Source organism: Alligator mississippiensis, chromosome 5, assembly GCF_030867095.1.
Source record: "Alligator mississippiensis isolate rAllMis1 chromosome 5, rAllMis1, whole genome shotgun sequence".
In the NCBI taxonomy this organism is placed as follows: domain Eukaryota; kingdom Metazoa; phylum Chordata; order Crocodylia; family Alligatoridae; genus Alligator; species Alligator mississippiensis.
In genome coordinates this window covers 40,856,744-40,874,463 of record NC_081828.1, presented here as the reverse complement: position 1 = coordinate 40,874,463, position 17,720 = coordinate 40,856,744, and the positions used below count along the sequence as shown (strand labels likewise).

Below are 17,720 nucleotides of genomic sequence, written 5' to 3'. Positions count from 1 at the left end.
CAATTTTATGGTGCTGCTGTTGGAGTGTAGACAATAGTACTGGACTCAGTATCTTGCTACCCCATGTGAGGTGTAAGCAGAGAAGCTAAAGATGTCTTGTCAGGCTTGAGAGGCAAAAGTCCAAATCTTATTTTATCCACATGTCAAAGAACAGCCCCCCGAGTTGCCTCAGATGAAAGCGATCAGTTGAGAAGTGGAGTTAGAGGACACTGGATAGGATATTAGCTGCATCTCTTCCTTGTAAACCACTGGATGCAGGAACCAGCATGCTTTAACACAGTGGCCTGAAGTAAATCCAAGACATTTTTTTTTTTTTTTTTTGAGTATCGTAAGCACCTTCATACCCCTGCTTGATATTCCTATTTGAAAAAAGACTGAAAGTGCCATCCAAGTCACAGCACTGCACAGGGAAGAGTTATATGCAGCTGGTTTCAACCAAGAACCTTAAGTCGCTTTCAGAATCAATTGTTCAGGACACAATCCCCATTTCATTCACTACATAACAGAAAATGCATACTTTTCCTTGCTGAATGACTGAAATGCATGTCCTTCAAATAACCCCACCCTAACAGAGGGTTCAGATTCTTCTGTTTCTCACCTGTTCCCATAATTATATTACCTGCAGATTTAACCCGGTTCATGTTCTCTTCCAGGACGTTGATAGGAGATACTGGGTGTGTCCATGTGAGATGCTTTACTGCATAGTGTCACTGTCTACACGTGCTGACCCTTACTGTGCAGTAATTTCCTCTACTCAGCAGTTCATTTGCTACTTGCATTTGCAGGTAGCAAATTAACTGCCAAGTAATGACTCCACAGGAAGGCACGTGTAGATGGCTGACCAGGAGCAAGTTTGTTCCTGGTCAGCCAGATAGCAGGTGGCAGGAGATTGCTCCCTGCCCCTGGGAACTGTCTGCTGCCAGGGAAGGCTTTGCCACCAGAGCCCAGGCAGGGACAATGTCCTCCTGCCCAAGCAGCAACTCCCAGCCCCAGCTTTGCGACTGGGGGCTGCAGAGTGGGCTCCCAGCCCCCTCTGTGATGATGATTGAGATTGCGATCACACGGTGGGGGCTGAGAGCTCGCTGCGTGAGGAAGGTCAGACTGTGACAGTTCCAGGCCAGCCCAAGGCTGTGCAGGGAAGTCTGCACATGCAGCCTGGAGTTGGCTGGTGACTGTCCCATTTTGGTAACCCCACCTAGCCAGGGGCTTATTGCTAGCTGCCTCACTCATGTATTGGGGCAGAGGGCTGGAACCTGGCCCTTCCCTGCAGCTCTTTCCAAGCCCCCTGCCCCTGACTGGGGAGCTGGGGCTGGGAGCTCCCTGCTGCTGGGGCAAAGGGACATTGTCCCCACCTGGCCTCTCGGGGTAGAATCCACGTTGGCAGCAGGCAGCTTCTGGGGGCAGGGACCAATCTCCCAGCTGTCTCCTGGCCCCATGCTCCCTGTCAGCTCCTGAGCTAGCACCCTGGCTTCTGCAGGGGGCCAGTGCAGGGCCAGAAGGGGTGGGAGCAGACGGCTGCCAGGAGCAGCAAATCCACTCTTGAATTTCCACACACATAGATGCCTGCCTGAGATAGCTTCTATCAACTGAATTTGAAACCTCATCAAAAAATAAGCCAAGTTTCCTTGGAGGGTTTCTTTTTCACATGACCATGTTGACTGGTATTACTTTTGCTGCCATAGATTAATTCTTCACTCAGTACAACCCATATTAGCCTTTCAATTAGCCTTTTTACTAGAATTGGTGTCATGGTAACCAGTCCCAAATAACTAGGGTAACCATAAGGAAATCTGGAACAGTCTCACCTCGTCCCCCCCGCCCAAGTCAGTGGCACTGCTGCAGGCAGTGGCAGAGGCCAGTGGGCAGGGGTGTGGGTGCAGTCTAGCCAGGAGGTGGAGCTGCCTGGTACACCATGCCACTCTGCTGGACTGTGCCCCATGCCCCTGTGATTCTGGAACTCTCATTTTAATTTTGACCAACAGGCTGGGAGTGGCCTTCAAAATCCAAGACTGTCCCAGCCAAACCAGGACATATGGTCACCCTGAGAAGAATTCATCTCATACAAGCTAGGCCTGTGCGAAGTGGCTAGTATTCACTTCAGATTCGGCCAATTCAGGGGACAGTGATTCAATTCGGCAATTCAAATCACTGTCCTGATTCAATTCAGCTGAATCTCCAAATCAGCCAGGCCAGGTCCATCCCCTGCCCCTCTCCCAGCCCAGCAATGGCCGCCCCGCCTGCCCCAGTGCCCGGCACTTGGGGGGAAAAAAAGCCCTGGCTCAGCAGGTGCTGCTGGGTAGCGGGGGGCGATCCCTGCTGCCCCAGGCTGCGTAGGGGCTCTGCACGAGCCCCTGAATCCCCCAGCCCCCTCATGGGTGCCCCACACGGGCCAGCTCCAGCCTTTTAAGAAAAAAAAAAACCTGAAGAGACCCCGGGACTCATGGTTCCTGCTGGCAGGGGGTGATCCCCACTGCCCTGCGCCATGTGGTGGCTCTGCATGAGCCCCCGAAGCCCCAAGGCTGCACCAGGAGTGGTGAGTCCCAGAGCTTTTCTTGGCTTTTTTTTCCTTAAAGGGCCAGAGCCCCAGCAATTGGGGCACTCATGTGGGGCTGGAGGAGTAGGGGGGGTTGAGGGGGCTCGTGCAGAGCCCCCCTTGCAGCGTGGGGCAGTGGGAGGCAGTCGGGATCACCCCCTGCCCAGCAGCACCCGGTTGGCTTTTTTTTTAAAGTACCAAGCTGGGGCAGGCGGGGGTTGGGGGGGGGCTGGCAGGCAGGGGTCCCCCTATGGTCCCCTTCTCTCTCCTTCAGCCCCCTCTTCCTTGCCCCTAGTACTTACCAGCTCGGAGTGGCTGCAGCTCCCTGCTGCAGCCACCGGGGACTGCCCGAATCATCAAAGCTCTCTGAATCTTTGCCGAAGATTCGGAGAGCTTTGAATCAATTTGGACCTTTAAACTGGTCCCCTGATTCAGTTCAGATTTGGAGATTCAGCCACCGAATCTGGCCGAATCTCCTCCAAATTGAATCACCACCCGAAGCTTCACACAGCTCTAATACCAGCTAACTCTTTCCTCCAGTGCTCTGTAAATTCCCCGCTACAATGCTGCTTTTCTTATAATGGCCTCATTGTACATTACACTTAGGATGTGTTTTATTTAGATCATAGCAAACATTTCTATGAGTTAGAAAGTTTTCCAAGCAGCTGTATGGTAGTACTTACTACTATCTAAATAAAACACGTCTTATGCATTGGAACCATTGAAGACTCCTATGAGTTGCGGTGTGCAGCAGTGTGACTGACAAACAGATGTTTCTTGGTCCCAGCTCCTGCACTACATCAGAGTCTTGAATGTGCTCCCTACTTGCTGCTCTTCACTGCACTGACCATATTAGCTTTGTGGAGCAGTTGGACATTAGCTCAGTCTGTTAGGTAATAAAATCTGGAGATACTCCTTGCTAGAAGTCTTAATTTCACTACACAAAGATGGCATTAGCACATGTTCTAGTGTTTAAATGTGCAGATGCTAGTCTTAAGTGCAGTTAACACATCCTAAATGTAACATGTGACAAAGCCCTTAGGGTTATAAGATTGAAGGAGAAGACTGCAGGGAAGGGAGAAACGAAGGTGAGAAAGGAGGGAAAAGGAAGGGAGGAGTGTTCTGGACTTAATTCAGCAGCATAAAACCAGGTGCTGTGCTGCAGAGAACACTATGCTGCAGGAAACAGGGGAGGGATCTTATCAAAGGGCACCATGCTCAGGGACTGGGGCAGGGGACTTTGAAGAGGTCTCTATGCTGTAGGGAGTGCAACAGAGAGTTATACGTCCTTAGGACTTTATCCAGTTTGGCAAAATAGGTATCTAGTTTGAACTTAATTGGAATTTGGGCACCCAGGTTGTAAAATGCAATCCAAACCCCTCTGCTCTGATAGCCACCAAAAGTGTTAAGGTGCCTAAAATCAGATGTCACCCAAATTTTGGACAGTAAAGATACCAAGGGGACTGAAACATGGGCTTTTGTGCATGTGTGGAGGTGTCCCAGTCTGAACAGTTAGGTACTAAACTCTTGCTTAAGGTGTACAATGATCCAGATATAATGGCAGGGAAACAATCCCGTAGAACATTCCTGATACATGCTAACAGTGCAAAGGGCAGCAGCTACAGTCACGGTCACTCAAAACTGTCACAGCAGTGGTGGCACCAGCCACTGTTTACCTAATGGTCTAGTGGTAAGAATACACAACCATAAATGGGAAAACCTTGGGTCTTAGGCTCTCCTCCGCCAGAAGGGATTCAAATGTGCATCTTCCAACTTCCCACTAGAATGCTTTAACCACCGCACTATAGTCTGGACACCTTTGACCTTCCTCGTTATTAAAGCTGGGCCACTGTGCAGTGTTGAATATAAAAGCCATGGGACAAGAAGGAGAACAAAGGCAAGGGAGCTCAATTTTTTAGTTGAGGGTACTCAACTGGAAAGCTGGGTATTCCAGTGTCTGGTTTCCACTGCTAGCATAATTTCTATTTTTAAGCAATGAGCATTTAATGTTTAAAGGATGAACAGTCCTAGGAGCCAGCACCAGAACTCAGGACTTCCATCTCCCACCACAAAGTTACTGAACTAGGTTCCTACTTTCTGGCACTACTTATGGTCAACAAGTGTCTTGCATTCTTGACTGTGCTGTCAAGGGAGGTGGGAGATGTGGGTTTGAATCTGCTTAGTCTGGGGATGGTCCAAAGTCCAGGTGTCCTTCTACTTAGAGCAACACTCTAAACACTAGGTTATCATGCAAAAGCACTCTGCCAACTTGCTCAGATCCCTGCTCTCAGAAGAGGACCTTCATATCTAAAGAGAAGCCTTGAATGTGCAACCCTGCAGGTGATGCCTCAACTCCAAAGAGGGTCAGGGATCAAAAATACCCTTCTGCTTACTGTTTCCTACTGGCTAGCTCTTGATACCTCCCCAGTCATCATCTATGGCTTCTCAGGGGCAATTCATTCCCCCATAGGTTATACAGCAAGGTAAGGCACCTAATCTCTTCCCCTTTGAATAATCCATTTTTTAAGCATGTGAAAGCCTAAATTGGAGATGCCTGTGGGGGTTGTTTGGATTTTGCCTTTTGTTCTCTTCCATTGGAGTAGGCAGCTAGGTGCTGCCCTAAGATAAAAACAAGCCATAAAAAGTTCAGCCAAAACCATAAATAGGAGGGAAGTGACAAGTGATAACCAGGGAGGATCAGAGTGGAAATGCATTCCCATCCATAAATGTCACCATTTTCACTGGGCCGAGAATACTTTCTTTATTATATGCCACTGAGAAAAAACGACCTTTTCAGGTCTCCACGTCACTAGTAACATATCACACCATTCAGTAAAGTACTCTAGATGGGGGCAAAAGGTGTGAAGAAAGTAGCCACATTTCAGGATAGGGAGCAAAGGGCACTACCATGCATTTGAAACAACAGAAAGAACATGGCTGGGCAGAATGTAACTATCCAAAATAGAGCTAGGTCAGAAAAGTCTGTTCATAGACTCAACTGATTTTAAAATTCAATTCAAAACACAGATTCACAGGAGTTTAGGGCTGGAAGGGACCTTGTGAGATCATTAGGTCCAGACCCCCTGCTCTGGGCAGGAACGACTGCTGGAGTCAAATAACCCCAGCAAGGTGTGTGTCCAGTCTCCTTTTGAAGATCTCCAGGGTAGCAGCCTGCACCCCTCCCCTCACCCACTGGGGGATCTATGCCAGAGTCTGGTCCCATAAACTGTGAAGATGTTTTTCCTTATATCCAGTCTAAAACCTTCTTCTAGGAGTTTATGACCGTTGCTCCTGGTTTTCCCTTGGGGCGCTTTGGTGAATAGCTGTTCGCCTAGCTCCTGATGCTGTCGTCTGATATATTTGTGAGCTGCCACAAAATCCCCCCCAAGTCTTTTCTTTTCTAGGCTGAACAGTCCCATATCTGTTAGCCTTTTCTTGTAAGGCTTGCTCTTCAGGCTTCTAATCATATGAGTGGCTCTTCTCTGGACTCTCTCAAGCTTCTCTACATCCTTCTTGAACTGTGGTGCCCAGAACTGGATGCAGTATTCCAGCTGCAGCCTTACCAATGCCGAGTAGAGCGAGAGCATAACTTCCTTAGTTTTGCTTGAGATGCATCCATTAATGCATGCCAGTGTATTGTTTGCTCTGCTAACTGTAGCTTTACGCTGGTGGTTCATTCATTTTATGGTCAATTATGACCCGCAAGTCCCTTTCGGACATGGTGCTATCTAGCGTAGCACCACCGAGCCTGTAAATTTGTCGTGGATTTTTCCTCCCCAGATGAACACTTTATACTTCTCACTGTTGAACAGCATCTGGTTCTGGTCTGCCCATTTAACTAATTTTTCTAGGTCTGCCTGGATGGTCAGTGTACCCTGATGCGTGGCTGCACTTCCCCAAAGCTTAGTGTCATTGGCAAACTTTGCCAATGTACTTCTCACCCCCACATCCAGATCATTCATGTAGATGTTGAAAAACACTGGTCCAAGTACCGAACCTTGGGGGGCCCCACTGTTTACCTTCTGCCAGGTCGACATAGATCTCTCTATTAGTACTCTCTGGGTCTGACCCCACAGCCAGTTTCCTACCCATCTGACTGTTGAATTGTTGAGCCTGTAGTCCCCTCGTTTTACCTGGAGAGCCTCATGGGACATGAAGACAAAAATAAAAGAAAAAGATGTCCCACTCCTACAGCTGATGCTGACAAAGCAAGTGACCTGCCATAATGATCTCACTTCCCAATAGCATTCCATGGGTTCTACTGACCCACTTGGTGTAGCCAGCATCTCAACATGGGGAAAGACTTACTTTTGGGCCTTGGCTGGTTTTTCTGGCTTCTCTGGGTATGGGATGATAAAGTCAATTGCTGAGTCAGGTTTCTGGAGGAGTGTGCCCAACTTGGTCTTGATCTCCTTTGCTCTAGAGGAGGGGGAAAAAAAAGAGAGTGAGCATACATAAAACAGAGCAGAAACCTTCCAACTGAGAGGGACTTCCCCCTCTATGGGCTGAGATCCCTGGCCAGACTATATTCTTATTTGCTTTTAAAAGAAAATCTGAACATGTGAAGTCAGACTTAAGCCGAAAATAGTTACAGAGAAAAATAAAATAAAATAATTTAGTTAAATCTCCAATTTTCTATCAAAACACCATTTTGATAGACAATGTTCAGCTGGTCCTCAGTGTGTAGCATCATGTACAGCTGAAGGTTTGGGAAGGGGTAAAGGCGGGTGCTTGGTGTATTGTGATAGAGGTGTGCATTCTAGCCCTGATGGCCATTGTGCACGGCCTTGAAAGCAGGTGCAAAGATGGAGGGAGATGAAAGGAGAGAGTGAAGAGCATATTCAGAGACTGAAACCCAAAGACACAGGACTCAGATCAGTTATACAAGTGTGAAAACTTGTAAGAAAGGGGAAGTGTGAGTGTAATATGACGTTTCAGTGTAGGAGCCATATTAATTCACCAGTTACAACCCCAGGGTCTTCCTTTGACTTGCTCTTTCTTACCAAAAACATAGACCAGAGAATTTGTGACTGCGAATGGTTTATTAGTTAAATGAGACACTTAAAGTTTGGTTTGTCCAGGTTTAAAAGAATGAGGCATATGCCTTCATCCTAAAGTCATACCTTGCATCACTTAATCCAAGATTTATGATGGACTCCTGTTACACTGGTAATGTTCTCTTTGGTATTATCCTACACAATTGCTTTTGGTACTAAACAGAACTCTGCATCTGTCCTACTGGTTCTTCTCAGTTTGCCAGTTAAGTGATTCAACTGCCAGTAGCAATTCATATAAACATAACATTAATTTTAGAATGTAAGGAATCGGACAGTTTTAACTACTAAAAAATTCATTTTGGAACAGAAGCCCTCTTTGACAACTGATGTATTTAGTCAAAACCCCTTATTCATACACACCTATGCACCAATACTATGCCAACATAATATGCAGTGATGATTTAAATCCATTTGACTTTCTTTGGGGTTTTGCCTGCCCTACAGGCTTTTATGGAACACCAACCAAATGTCAAACAGAGCTTGTCTTCCACACTTAGATTGGTTCCAGATTCTTATCTGAGCAGCTGTCAGTTTCTTCTGATTCTGAGGCCTATGCCAATTCTTGAAGCCCAAAGTGCTGTTAAAATTATCTATTGGCATAGCATGGTTCCAATTATTAATGACGCATAAGCATTTACTATACATAACACCGCTGCTGACTTTCTGAGAAGGAGTAGGTTTAAAATAACTCTGTGGGAAAGGGGGAAGCTCTCCGGCCAGAGCACTGTCTTCTTGTCCCAAGAAATTCCATCCAGGTTTTGCCAAGGTATAACAAACAAGGGCTGTCTAACTGGTGGCCTGTGAGGGGTTATTTTACAGCCCCTAGGCTCTCACCTGGCTGCTGTTCCCCCCATTACTCCAGCTGTGGCAGCAGCAGTTAGAGGCTCTGGACTTCCCCTCGCTCTGGCTTCTGCTTCTTGCTCCATCCTAGGGGTGAGGCAGCTTGACACACTCCATGGTGCTTGGGAAACCCATGGCATGGGGTGCCAGTAGGGTGGGTGCAGTGGAGGAGTCTGCAGCCAGGGAGTTGAAGGTGTGGCTGGGGCACATGTGCCCATGTACCTGGTGCAGTGGGTGGAGGGATGACACCCACAAGCCTGGTACAACAAGGAAGTGCTTGTGTACTCTGTGTAGTGGGGGAGTACCCAGGGGTCCCATGGCCTACACTGGTGTGGTCCCTGTAGCATGTGGCCCCCAGCCACTAAGTTGGACAGCCCTGCCATAAACCACTGATCATCATCATTCCCTGTCTCTCTAGCTTCCCATGTTTAAACTGTGCACCATAATAACAGTGCCACGATTCTAAAGAGCCAAGATACTGTCAGCAGAGATGACAAAGCAGTAGAAGCAACTCTACTTGCTGTCCAAGGAAATGTCAGAAATAATTGCTTCTGGGGAGATAGTTGGCCTGGGCTTCCTTCGGCTAGCCTCCTGGCCCCAACAGCTCGTGTTCCCCCCTTCCAGGGTAACAGACTACCCTAGTGAATGCATGAGTTCATATGGAAGCAGTGTGGGCTATGGTTTAAACTCTAAGCCCTGCTGAAATCATAAGAAGGACGGAGTCATTCGCATTCATGAGTTAAAATTAGCTTTAAAATGGTGCCCATCAGTCTCACCCTGCACCAACTCTTTCCTCAGTCCATAGGCTTCTTACCTTGTGTCTACCAGCAGCAGCCATTTGCTATGCACCCCACTGAGAGTAATCAACTGTCATGGCTGCAGCCAGGGCTACACGGCAGCGTGCATAGTTCTCTTGGTCGTGGACGGGAAAGGTGCGAGTTCCATTTGTGAGCTGGCTGACACTATATATGTAGACACAGCTATACCAGATGACCTACATTTTTGCCAGTAGAGCTTATTTTGCTTGGGATGAGCCATTAGCCAAAACAAACTATGCTGATACAAAGGGCGGCTCTGCCTTATAACAGTGTCCATACTAGGAAACCTCTCCTGGTATAGATTACTGGTGTTGCTATGCCAGCAAATGCTGCTGGTATAGACCTGGCCTAGATCAGAAGGGAGAGTTAAGCCCCAAAAAGGCCTCTTGGCTCCTTCAGCTAGAGGGTGAGGCCCTTGTTCATCTTCAGGGTGGTCTGTGTGTGACACTATCCAGCAAGAGGCCACACATCAACTTGCAGGGCTACTTAAGAGTTTTCTTTAAAAAGAAAAAAAACAGATTATATCAAAATAGATTCCATAACATACCTCCTCTGCTTGCTTCTCCAGCATCCTAGAAGTTTCTCCCCTGTCTTTAGTTACTAACAAAAAGAAGAAAATCCTATATCCCGAGAAAACAAGTCCCTTCTCTGACCCTTTGTGCAAATCTGAAGACTTTGGATTTTTCAAAACCACTAATCAGTGCTCATGAGTTCTCTCAAAAGACCATATCTGAAATTGGCAGACAAGGTTCCTTGGGTGAATTTGATATCTTTTATTAGACCAACCCAAATAGTTGGAGAATAGTTATTAAGCAAGCTTTCGGGTTCAAAAACCCTTCGTCAGGCTAAGGAAGCTTCAGCAGTTGGTGTGTGCTCTTCCTGGATGGAATGAAAAGTAAAGAAGCCAGGGGCTGGGCTGGGGAGTCAGTTGCCAGGCAGATTGTAATGTATCAAAAATCCAATGTCTATGTTTAGTCCATGATCTCTAATATCTAGGAGGTTGAGGAAATGGAGCTCATAGGCTCGTCTCTGGGAAGTGTTGTATAAATTTCCCTTGAGGATCAGGACTGAGAGATTGGAGAGAGAGTGGCCCTCCTGTGAGAAATGTGCCCCCACCGGTTATTGGGTATGTCTGTCTTTGATGGATTTCCGGTGTGCGTTCATTCTGGTGCGCACTTGGTGTTTGGTCTCTCCTACATATTTTCCATCAGGGCATTTGGTGCATTGGATGAGGTATATTACATTTCTGGAGGTGCAGCTGTAAGATCCTGGGATGCTGATGGCTCTGTTGTGGGGTGTAGTAATAGTGGGGGTGGTGGAGATGTGTTAGCAGGTTTTGCATTCCTTGTCATGGCACGGTCTGGATCCTTTTGGTGTGTTCTGGGCTTGAGGAAGTTTGCTTCTGGTGATGAGGTTGGCGAGGTTCGGTGCTTGTCTGAAGGCTAGGATGGGTGGCTCTGGGAAAATATGTAGGAGAGACCAAACAACAACTGCGCACTAGAATGAACGCACACCGGAAATCCATCAAAGACAGAAATACCCAATAACCAGTGGGGGCACATTTCTCACAGGAGGGCCACTCTCTCTCCAATCTCTCAGTCCTGATCCTCAAGGGAAATTTATACAACACTTCCCAGAGACGAGCCTATGAGATCCATTTCATCAACCTCCTGGATACTAGAGATCATGGACTAAACATAGACATTGGATTTTTGATACATTATAATCCGCCTGGCAACTGACTCCCCAGCCCAGCCCAGCCCAGCCCAGCCCAGCCCCTGGCTTCTTTACTTTTCATTCCATCCAGGAAGAGCACACACCAACTGCTGAAACTTCCTTAGCCTGACGAAGGGTTTTTGAACCCGAAAGCTTGCTTAATAACTATTCTCCAACTATTTGGGTTGGTCTAATAAAAGATATCAATTCACCCAAGGAACCTTGTCTGCCTATGTCCTTAGACCAACACGGCTACAACCTAAACCCCTGCATATCTGATATTGAGCTTTACATCCAATTGGAACCCTTAGATTGTGTCTTTATCATATGCACACTGAGAACATAAATACGTTTGCGAAGTCCAGCACTCAAAAACAAGGAAATGGCAGTTAGTTTCCAATGTCACCTAATTCAGGCCTCCTGCACATATCTGCAGTGACAGTGTTGCAGTACAGCATTCTACATTATATTTTTCCCTTGGACCTCTGCTTCACTCTGCAGCAGCTGTGTGATACTCATTGGGTAGATAGCTAGTCAATCAGCTCCTCACTGTTATTGTGCTGTCTTTCACCTCCTAGAATACCCACAATTCACCCCCCCCAGTTTTGAAAACACCATTATTCATTTTGACACTGGCTTTTGTGCAACACATCACTATAGTGACTGAGTGCTTCACAAACGTTAGCAAATTTATAGCACTGTGTGAGGCTTCGGACTGTGCTTCAGATCCACAGAAGCTTTGGATGCTTTGGCATCCAAAGCATCGTGTCCAGATCGAAGTGCTGGCTTCTTTAGGTTTTCTGAAGCAGCTCGAAGCTTCCGAACTGCTTCGGAAAAGCTTCGGAGCTGCCTCAGAGATCTGGCCGTAGGGTATAATGGGGAATCAATAAATTATCTATAACTTTGTTGTTTTTTGTCTGATTTGGATTAAACTTGCAGGGGTGGTAGCCTCTGCTGAGAGCATGAAGCTTGCCAAGATTTGAGAAGATTGGTGCAGGGGTTTGGGGGAAACTGTACCTCAGGCTGCAGACAGGCAAAACTCGTGACATAGATGACCCCGTGTGTGTTAAGGCAGCAGGCTGAAAACTGAAGGCTTGGTGGCCCCTGCCGAGGCCACAAAGCCTGCCAGGTTTCAAGGAGATAGGTGCAGGGGTTTGGGGGGAACCACAAAACTCATGACATGGGTGCTTGTGCAACTGACTGTCTCTGTCTTGGGGCAGTTTATTGTCTGTATTGATTATTTCCTCTCCTTAGTCTGTGGTTTTGTAGGTGTTAATTAGGTGTTAACAAGTTAATTAGCAAGGATTAACACCTACAAAACCACAGACTAAGGAGAGGAAATAATCAATACAGACAATAAACTGTCCCAAGACAGAGACAGTCAGCTGCACAAGCACCCATGTCACGAGTTTTGCCTGTCAGCAGGTAGAGGTGCAGGGCCCCACAGGCCCATCACATTCCCCTGGATGGGGGTGCTCAGGCTACCATGGGCCCATCACGCTCCCATGGATGGGGGGCCCCAGAACCCCCCTGCACTTATCTCCCTGACAGCTGGCAGGCTTCGTGGCCACAGAAGGGGCCACCATCCCTGAAGCTTTCACTCTGCTGCACCTTAACACACACAATGTCACCCATGTCATGAGTTCTGCTTGTCCGCAGCTTGAGGTGCCGTTCCCCCCAAGCCTCTGCACCTATCTCCTTGACAGCTGGCAGGCTTCGTGGCCTCAGCAGGGGCCACCACCCTTGCAGTTTTCAGCCTGCTGCACCTTAACACACACAGGGTCTTTTATGTCATGAGTTTTGCCTGTCAGCAGCTAGGGGTGCAGTTCCCCCCAAACCCCTGCACCAATCTTCTTGAAACTTAGCAGACTTTGTGGCCTCACCAGGGGCTACCGCTGCTGCAAGTTTCATCCAAAGCAGACAAAAACAACAAAGTTTTAGCTATTTCATTGATTCCCCATTATACCCTATAGCCGGATGTCTGAGGCGGCTCCAAAACTTTGGAGCTGCTTCAGCCGGATCGGAGTGGGAATGTGGTCCGAAGCTCCAGATTGTATCGCTGGCATCCGAAGTGGCTGGATCTGAAGCCGGATTGAATAGCTGCCTACTCGCACAGGCCTACTAGTTTGCTTTCATTACACCCCCTGCGATCTGCGTTGGTATAATTATTTTATTGTGTGGATGGCAAACAAAAAGAGAGAGTTTAGGGTTAAAAGTCTGTACTATTTTTGGGTGCCCAATTTGAGATGTCTAGGACCTGATTTTTCACAGTAATTGGCATTATCTCTTTCCATCTCCCTCTCTGCTTAGAAATGCACATCTCTGTCTATAATTTTATATCTGATTAGGCCCCTGCAATGATACAAATAAAAAGTCGTCATTGGTATTATTGTACCTTTCAGCCTGGTGCCTTTTCTCACTAAAATGTATCAGGTTCAATCTCTAGGGCTTCCTAATAACTTAATAATACCAACTCCCACCTAGAAACATGGGTAAACTAGAGTACATCCTCTGGCTATTAGAATAAGACAAACCGCCCTCTAATAAGCACTGGCTTAAACATACAGGACTGTAATAAGAGAAAGCTGGAAAAACCACCATTAGTAAAACAGCATTGGAGAACCTTGATAACAGACCAAAGATCTTCGGAAACAGTTCTGCCTTGGTCTTCCTCTTACAGTAGCAAGTCGTTAATGAGGCAGCTAGCCATTCACTCCTCCATTCGTTACTTCCCAAACACAGTTTGGAGTCCGGGTTCAGACAAGTTTGGGTTTCAAGGCCTCTCATACATATGAAAGGGCACAATTCCAGGGGTTCTGCAATTCATTCCAGCTGAAGAAACAGCTTCCAAGTGGAGAAGCCCTCAGCAGAGCCATTTATCATGGCTGTCCACTTGGTCTGAAGGCCTCAAGTCAACCTTTGCCCCAACTACTACTGTTGCTCTATTCATCTTCATTGCTGCTCCTCTGGTCATTGCAGAATCTCCCATGACCACAGTGTTTTCTCCCTGTGAGCAGCCTAAAGGCAGCCTTTCTAGAATTGCAGCTGTTCATCACAATATGCCATCTCAATGCATTTTCTATAGGATGATAGGTCTTTCAGAGAAGAATAAGTTGTGTACAAGACCTTACCATCATAACAAACACTTTTACATGACATCTTTCCTTTCTCATTCTTTCACAGTATGCATGTAAAGGATCCCAACTACAATAAGAAAATATGCCTAGATTAAACTAATCTCCGTTTCACTGATCTTATCATGGCAGTGCAGGTTACAGTGCCTACTGACCCCAACAACTGTAGGCCTAGTTCACAGAGCCCACCTTTTTTCAAAATAGGACTTAGAGTTTTATCCACCTCCAGACTCCAACCCGTATTGTCAGAAAGAACTCTGATGGCCACGCACAGCCACGGAATGAATAGAAACTCACTCTAACAAGCAAATTACATGCAGACGATGCATGCATTGCCTTCCAAGCATGTGTCATGCAAAATGGCCCCCAGATTATTTAATCCTAGTAACCACTGTATAAGACTTCTACAAAACTCCTTAGAAGTATAAGGACTCTTCTGCAGAAGGCATGGACTCTTTCCAACTTAACCACCCTCCACACCCCTGTTTTGTTATGTTTTGTTTTGTTTTTTACTGCTACAGCGTTTTATCTTTCCCTGGTTTTTTGTACAGAGGAAGAATAAATCAATAGAGGAGAGTCATACAGCAATAGAGAGGACCATAGGATCCCAGGTCTCCTGGCTCCTGCTGTTTCCTCAGCACGAGGTTGCGAGGCAGCGTCTTACCCTGGAGCTACTACCTGTCGCCACTTTCCAGTTGTTGGAAGCAGCTAATGTGTGTCATGGAGTGCAAAGCATTCTGGGAATAATGAAGTTCACTGCTGCTGTGGGGAGGAAAATTGACCCTCTCTCTTCTGCCAAAATCAGCAATTTTGTGTTGCTGCCTGGGCATTGCCTTTAGTGAAAAAAATAAATAAATAAATAAAATGGGTTGAAAGTCCCCCCCTAACAGAAGCAAACTCCACTGCCAGTCTAGAGAATGACAATTCCCAGAACACCTAGCACTGGCTGCTGCTCACTGCTGTTCTTGTGCTTGCAAGCCAGAAGGTACAGGGGAGGCGGGGGAGACAGGTCTGCCTAAGGTTCATTTTTTCCACACTATGCTTCTGCCAGGCTTCATTTCTTTAAAACAGCATTAAACCCCTTAATCCTAGTACTTGCTTAAACATAAACAAAGCACTAATTAGTCCACTGGGGATATGACCACTAGAGAAAACACATCTTGGAGGAACTTTGATCAAAGAAATGTTTACAAGGGTTGAGAAATGGAGGGATGACACATTCAAAAAGAAGCCTGGTCTCAGCTTTGCTGGTGTGGTCCCTGCCCCTACTGGCTTTTCTGTGCCTCACATTTGATAGTCATTGCATAAAATAGATAAACAAGTTTGACACTTTTGTGCCTCATTTTATGTCCCCAAAGCAAGGTTCAGGATAGTTAAAAATCAATGATTTTTTTTAATGGATTTTTTAATTTAGATCAGATTTTTAATTATCTTAATAACCCCCTCCTCCCCCCAATGATTAAATAAAGAAAACTTTATCTTTATATATGTTAAAGCTCAACAATATCATCATGGAACTTCTAATTATATATTATTTGAGATAATATATTCATGTAACCTTTTAAAAAAAGTTTTATAAACAGGTCACAACAGGCCATGGACTATTTTAGGGGCCCAGACTTATGGGGTTCCCAGAGGGTCCTTTATAGCTTACTAAAGATGAAAGAAAACCACTGTACCCAATGGGACTCAGTGTTCAGCCTAGAAGATCCCATTAAGCATCTCTGTGATACTTAGTTTCAGTTCTCAAGCTGTGGATTTGTGTTTCCAGAGATAACATCCTTGTTAATAGCAGCATATGGGAATGAGAGATAACAGACCTGATTACCTACCTATCAGCCCTTTTGTCTCTTCACAAGTTTGTGTACACAGAGTCAAGCCCTTACCTCTCTCTAAAAGTGCAGTTTCAAGAAGTTAAATTAATAAAGGACAAGAATACACATTTTGTAGAAGACAATGATTAAACGGAAGCTTCCTGACAAGTGATTTAAATCAATTTGATTTAAACCAAATCCACCCTGCCAAGCTCCCTCTCTCTCTAAGGCAGCAAACATCTCAGTGATGCACTTTTCCTCTAGCTTGTGTTCCTCCTCCATGTCCCACACATCTTGCCCTCCTAGCTGCCCTATGAGCCAGCTTCAAGATGAAGGCTGGGACATGTTTTGGTGCAGGGATGTCAAGCTTATCTAGCCCCCTAGACCAGATTCAAAGCACAGGGCTCTTCACTGGCCAGAGCACAAACTAGAAGGGCAAGTGGCATCACAGAGCTCATGGGAGTTAATGCAGCTATTGTTCGCCCTCTCCCACCACTAGCTCCACACCCTAGATTGTGGGGCAGGGTCAGGTAAGAGCTCCATGGGCCACTTCTGATCTGGGCAATGCCTACCCAGCACCAGGTGATTAGAGCACTTTGCTGGGGAGTAAGGAGCTCAGGTTCAAGCCCCCTCTAGTTAAGGGGAAGCCTAGAACCCAACTCTCCCACTCCCTCAGCAAGTGCCCTAACCACTAGACTACTGAGCTAATAGGCAAGTGTGTGCTCCTTCTCTGGTATCCAACAGTCACTAGTCATGGTATTTCTGTTACTAAAGTTTCGTGACTTACCTGGTGGTATGAACATACATGGGCAGTTCTACTCTACCCTGCAGCCTAGCTGACTAAGCACGCCCAGAAAAGTACAAGGTCAGTACAGCTTTACCAGTGTAAATAGCACCCAACTATCAGGATCCTATTTGCAGTTATGTAGCTCTGCCAGTGCCACTTAGGGAGATTTTATATTTCTTCAGTGTAATTTTGTACCTTTAGATGTGGCTGCAAGGTGAAACAGAAGCCAAGGAACTGCCAAACCCCATTCCAGACCCTGAACGTAGGCAGGCAGGATTCCTCACAGGATAAAGGGAGCTCACCACAGGTGTGTATGTGGGATGGGAAAGGGCTTTTTAAAAGAACCTGTTGATTTTGAACTGCAACTCTTCTCTTTTCTATTGCAAATATATGCCAAGTAAACATAGATTGGCAGCGACCCATATGGATTCCTGTGGTGGTTGAGGAAGGGAGGGCACGAGAAGCATCTGCAGGGAAACGGGAGTGGCAGAGAAGGGTACTTTTGCACTGGGGTTGATGCATCTTCTTCCTGTTATTTTTGTTTTACCCTCCCCTATGAAACTCAAGCAGAGGGGAGATGACAGGCTTTGCTTTTTCCTCATCACCACCCCTTCCTCCCCCTCAAGAAAAACCCTGACAGCTTTATCAATATGGCTGTCACCTTACCTCTTGTTTCTACTTAGCTTGCTTCTCAGATGAGTCTCCCTTTCACAGGCAGGCCTCCCTCATCTACTGAAATCTGCTATGAGCTCTCTGCTCCTCTCCCATCAGGGTTTCTTGTTTTACAAGAGGAAAACAGCCTGGCCCATGAGTAGCCACATGAGAACCTCTGGCAAGCTGGCAAAAACTGAGCCCAGGCTCCATTAGTTTGGTAGAAACCCTTGTGTCATAGGAGTCTGGGACAGAAGTTTCATAAACTGGTTTGACCCAAATCAGTTAAGTCTGATAACTAAATTCAACCAGAATGATTTAAGATGAATACATCTTAAACAAGTTTCCGCCATTTTGAAGCTGGTTTAAG

At 46.4% G+C, this 17,720-nt stretch overlaps 1 protein-coding gene across 1 annotated transcript in view; it reads right to left on the bottom strand.

Annotated features, from left to right (window-relative positions):
- Positions 1-17,720, bottom strand: part of RGS5 (regulator of G protein signaling 5) — a 63,138-nt gene that overhangs the window by 32,389 nt on the left and 13,029 nt on the right. The window contains exon 2 of the mRNA XM_006276157.4: positions 6,842-6,952. Within this exon, the coding sequence (XP_006276219.1) occupies positions 6,842-6,952 (111 nt within the window). The remainder of the gene's footprint in view (positions 1-6,841; positions 6,953-17,720) is intronic.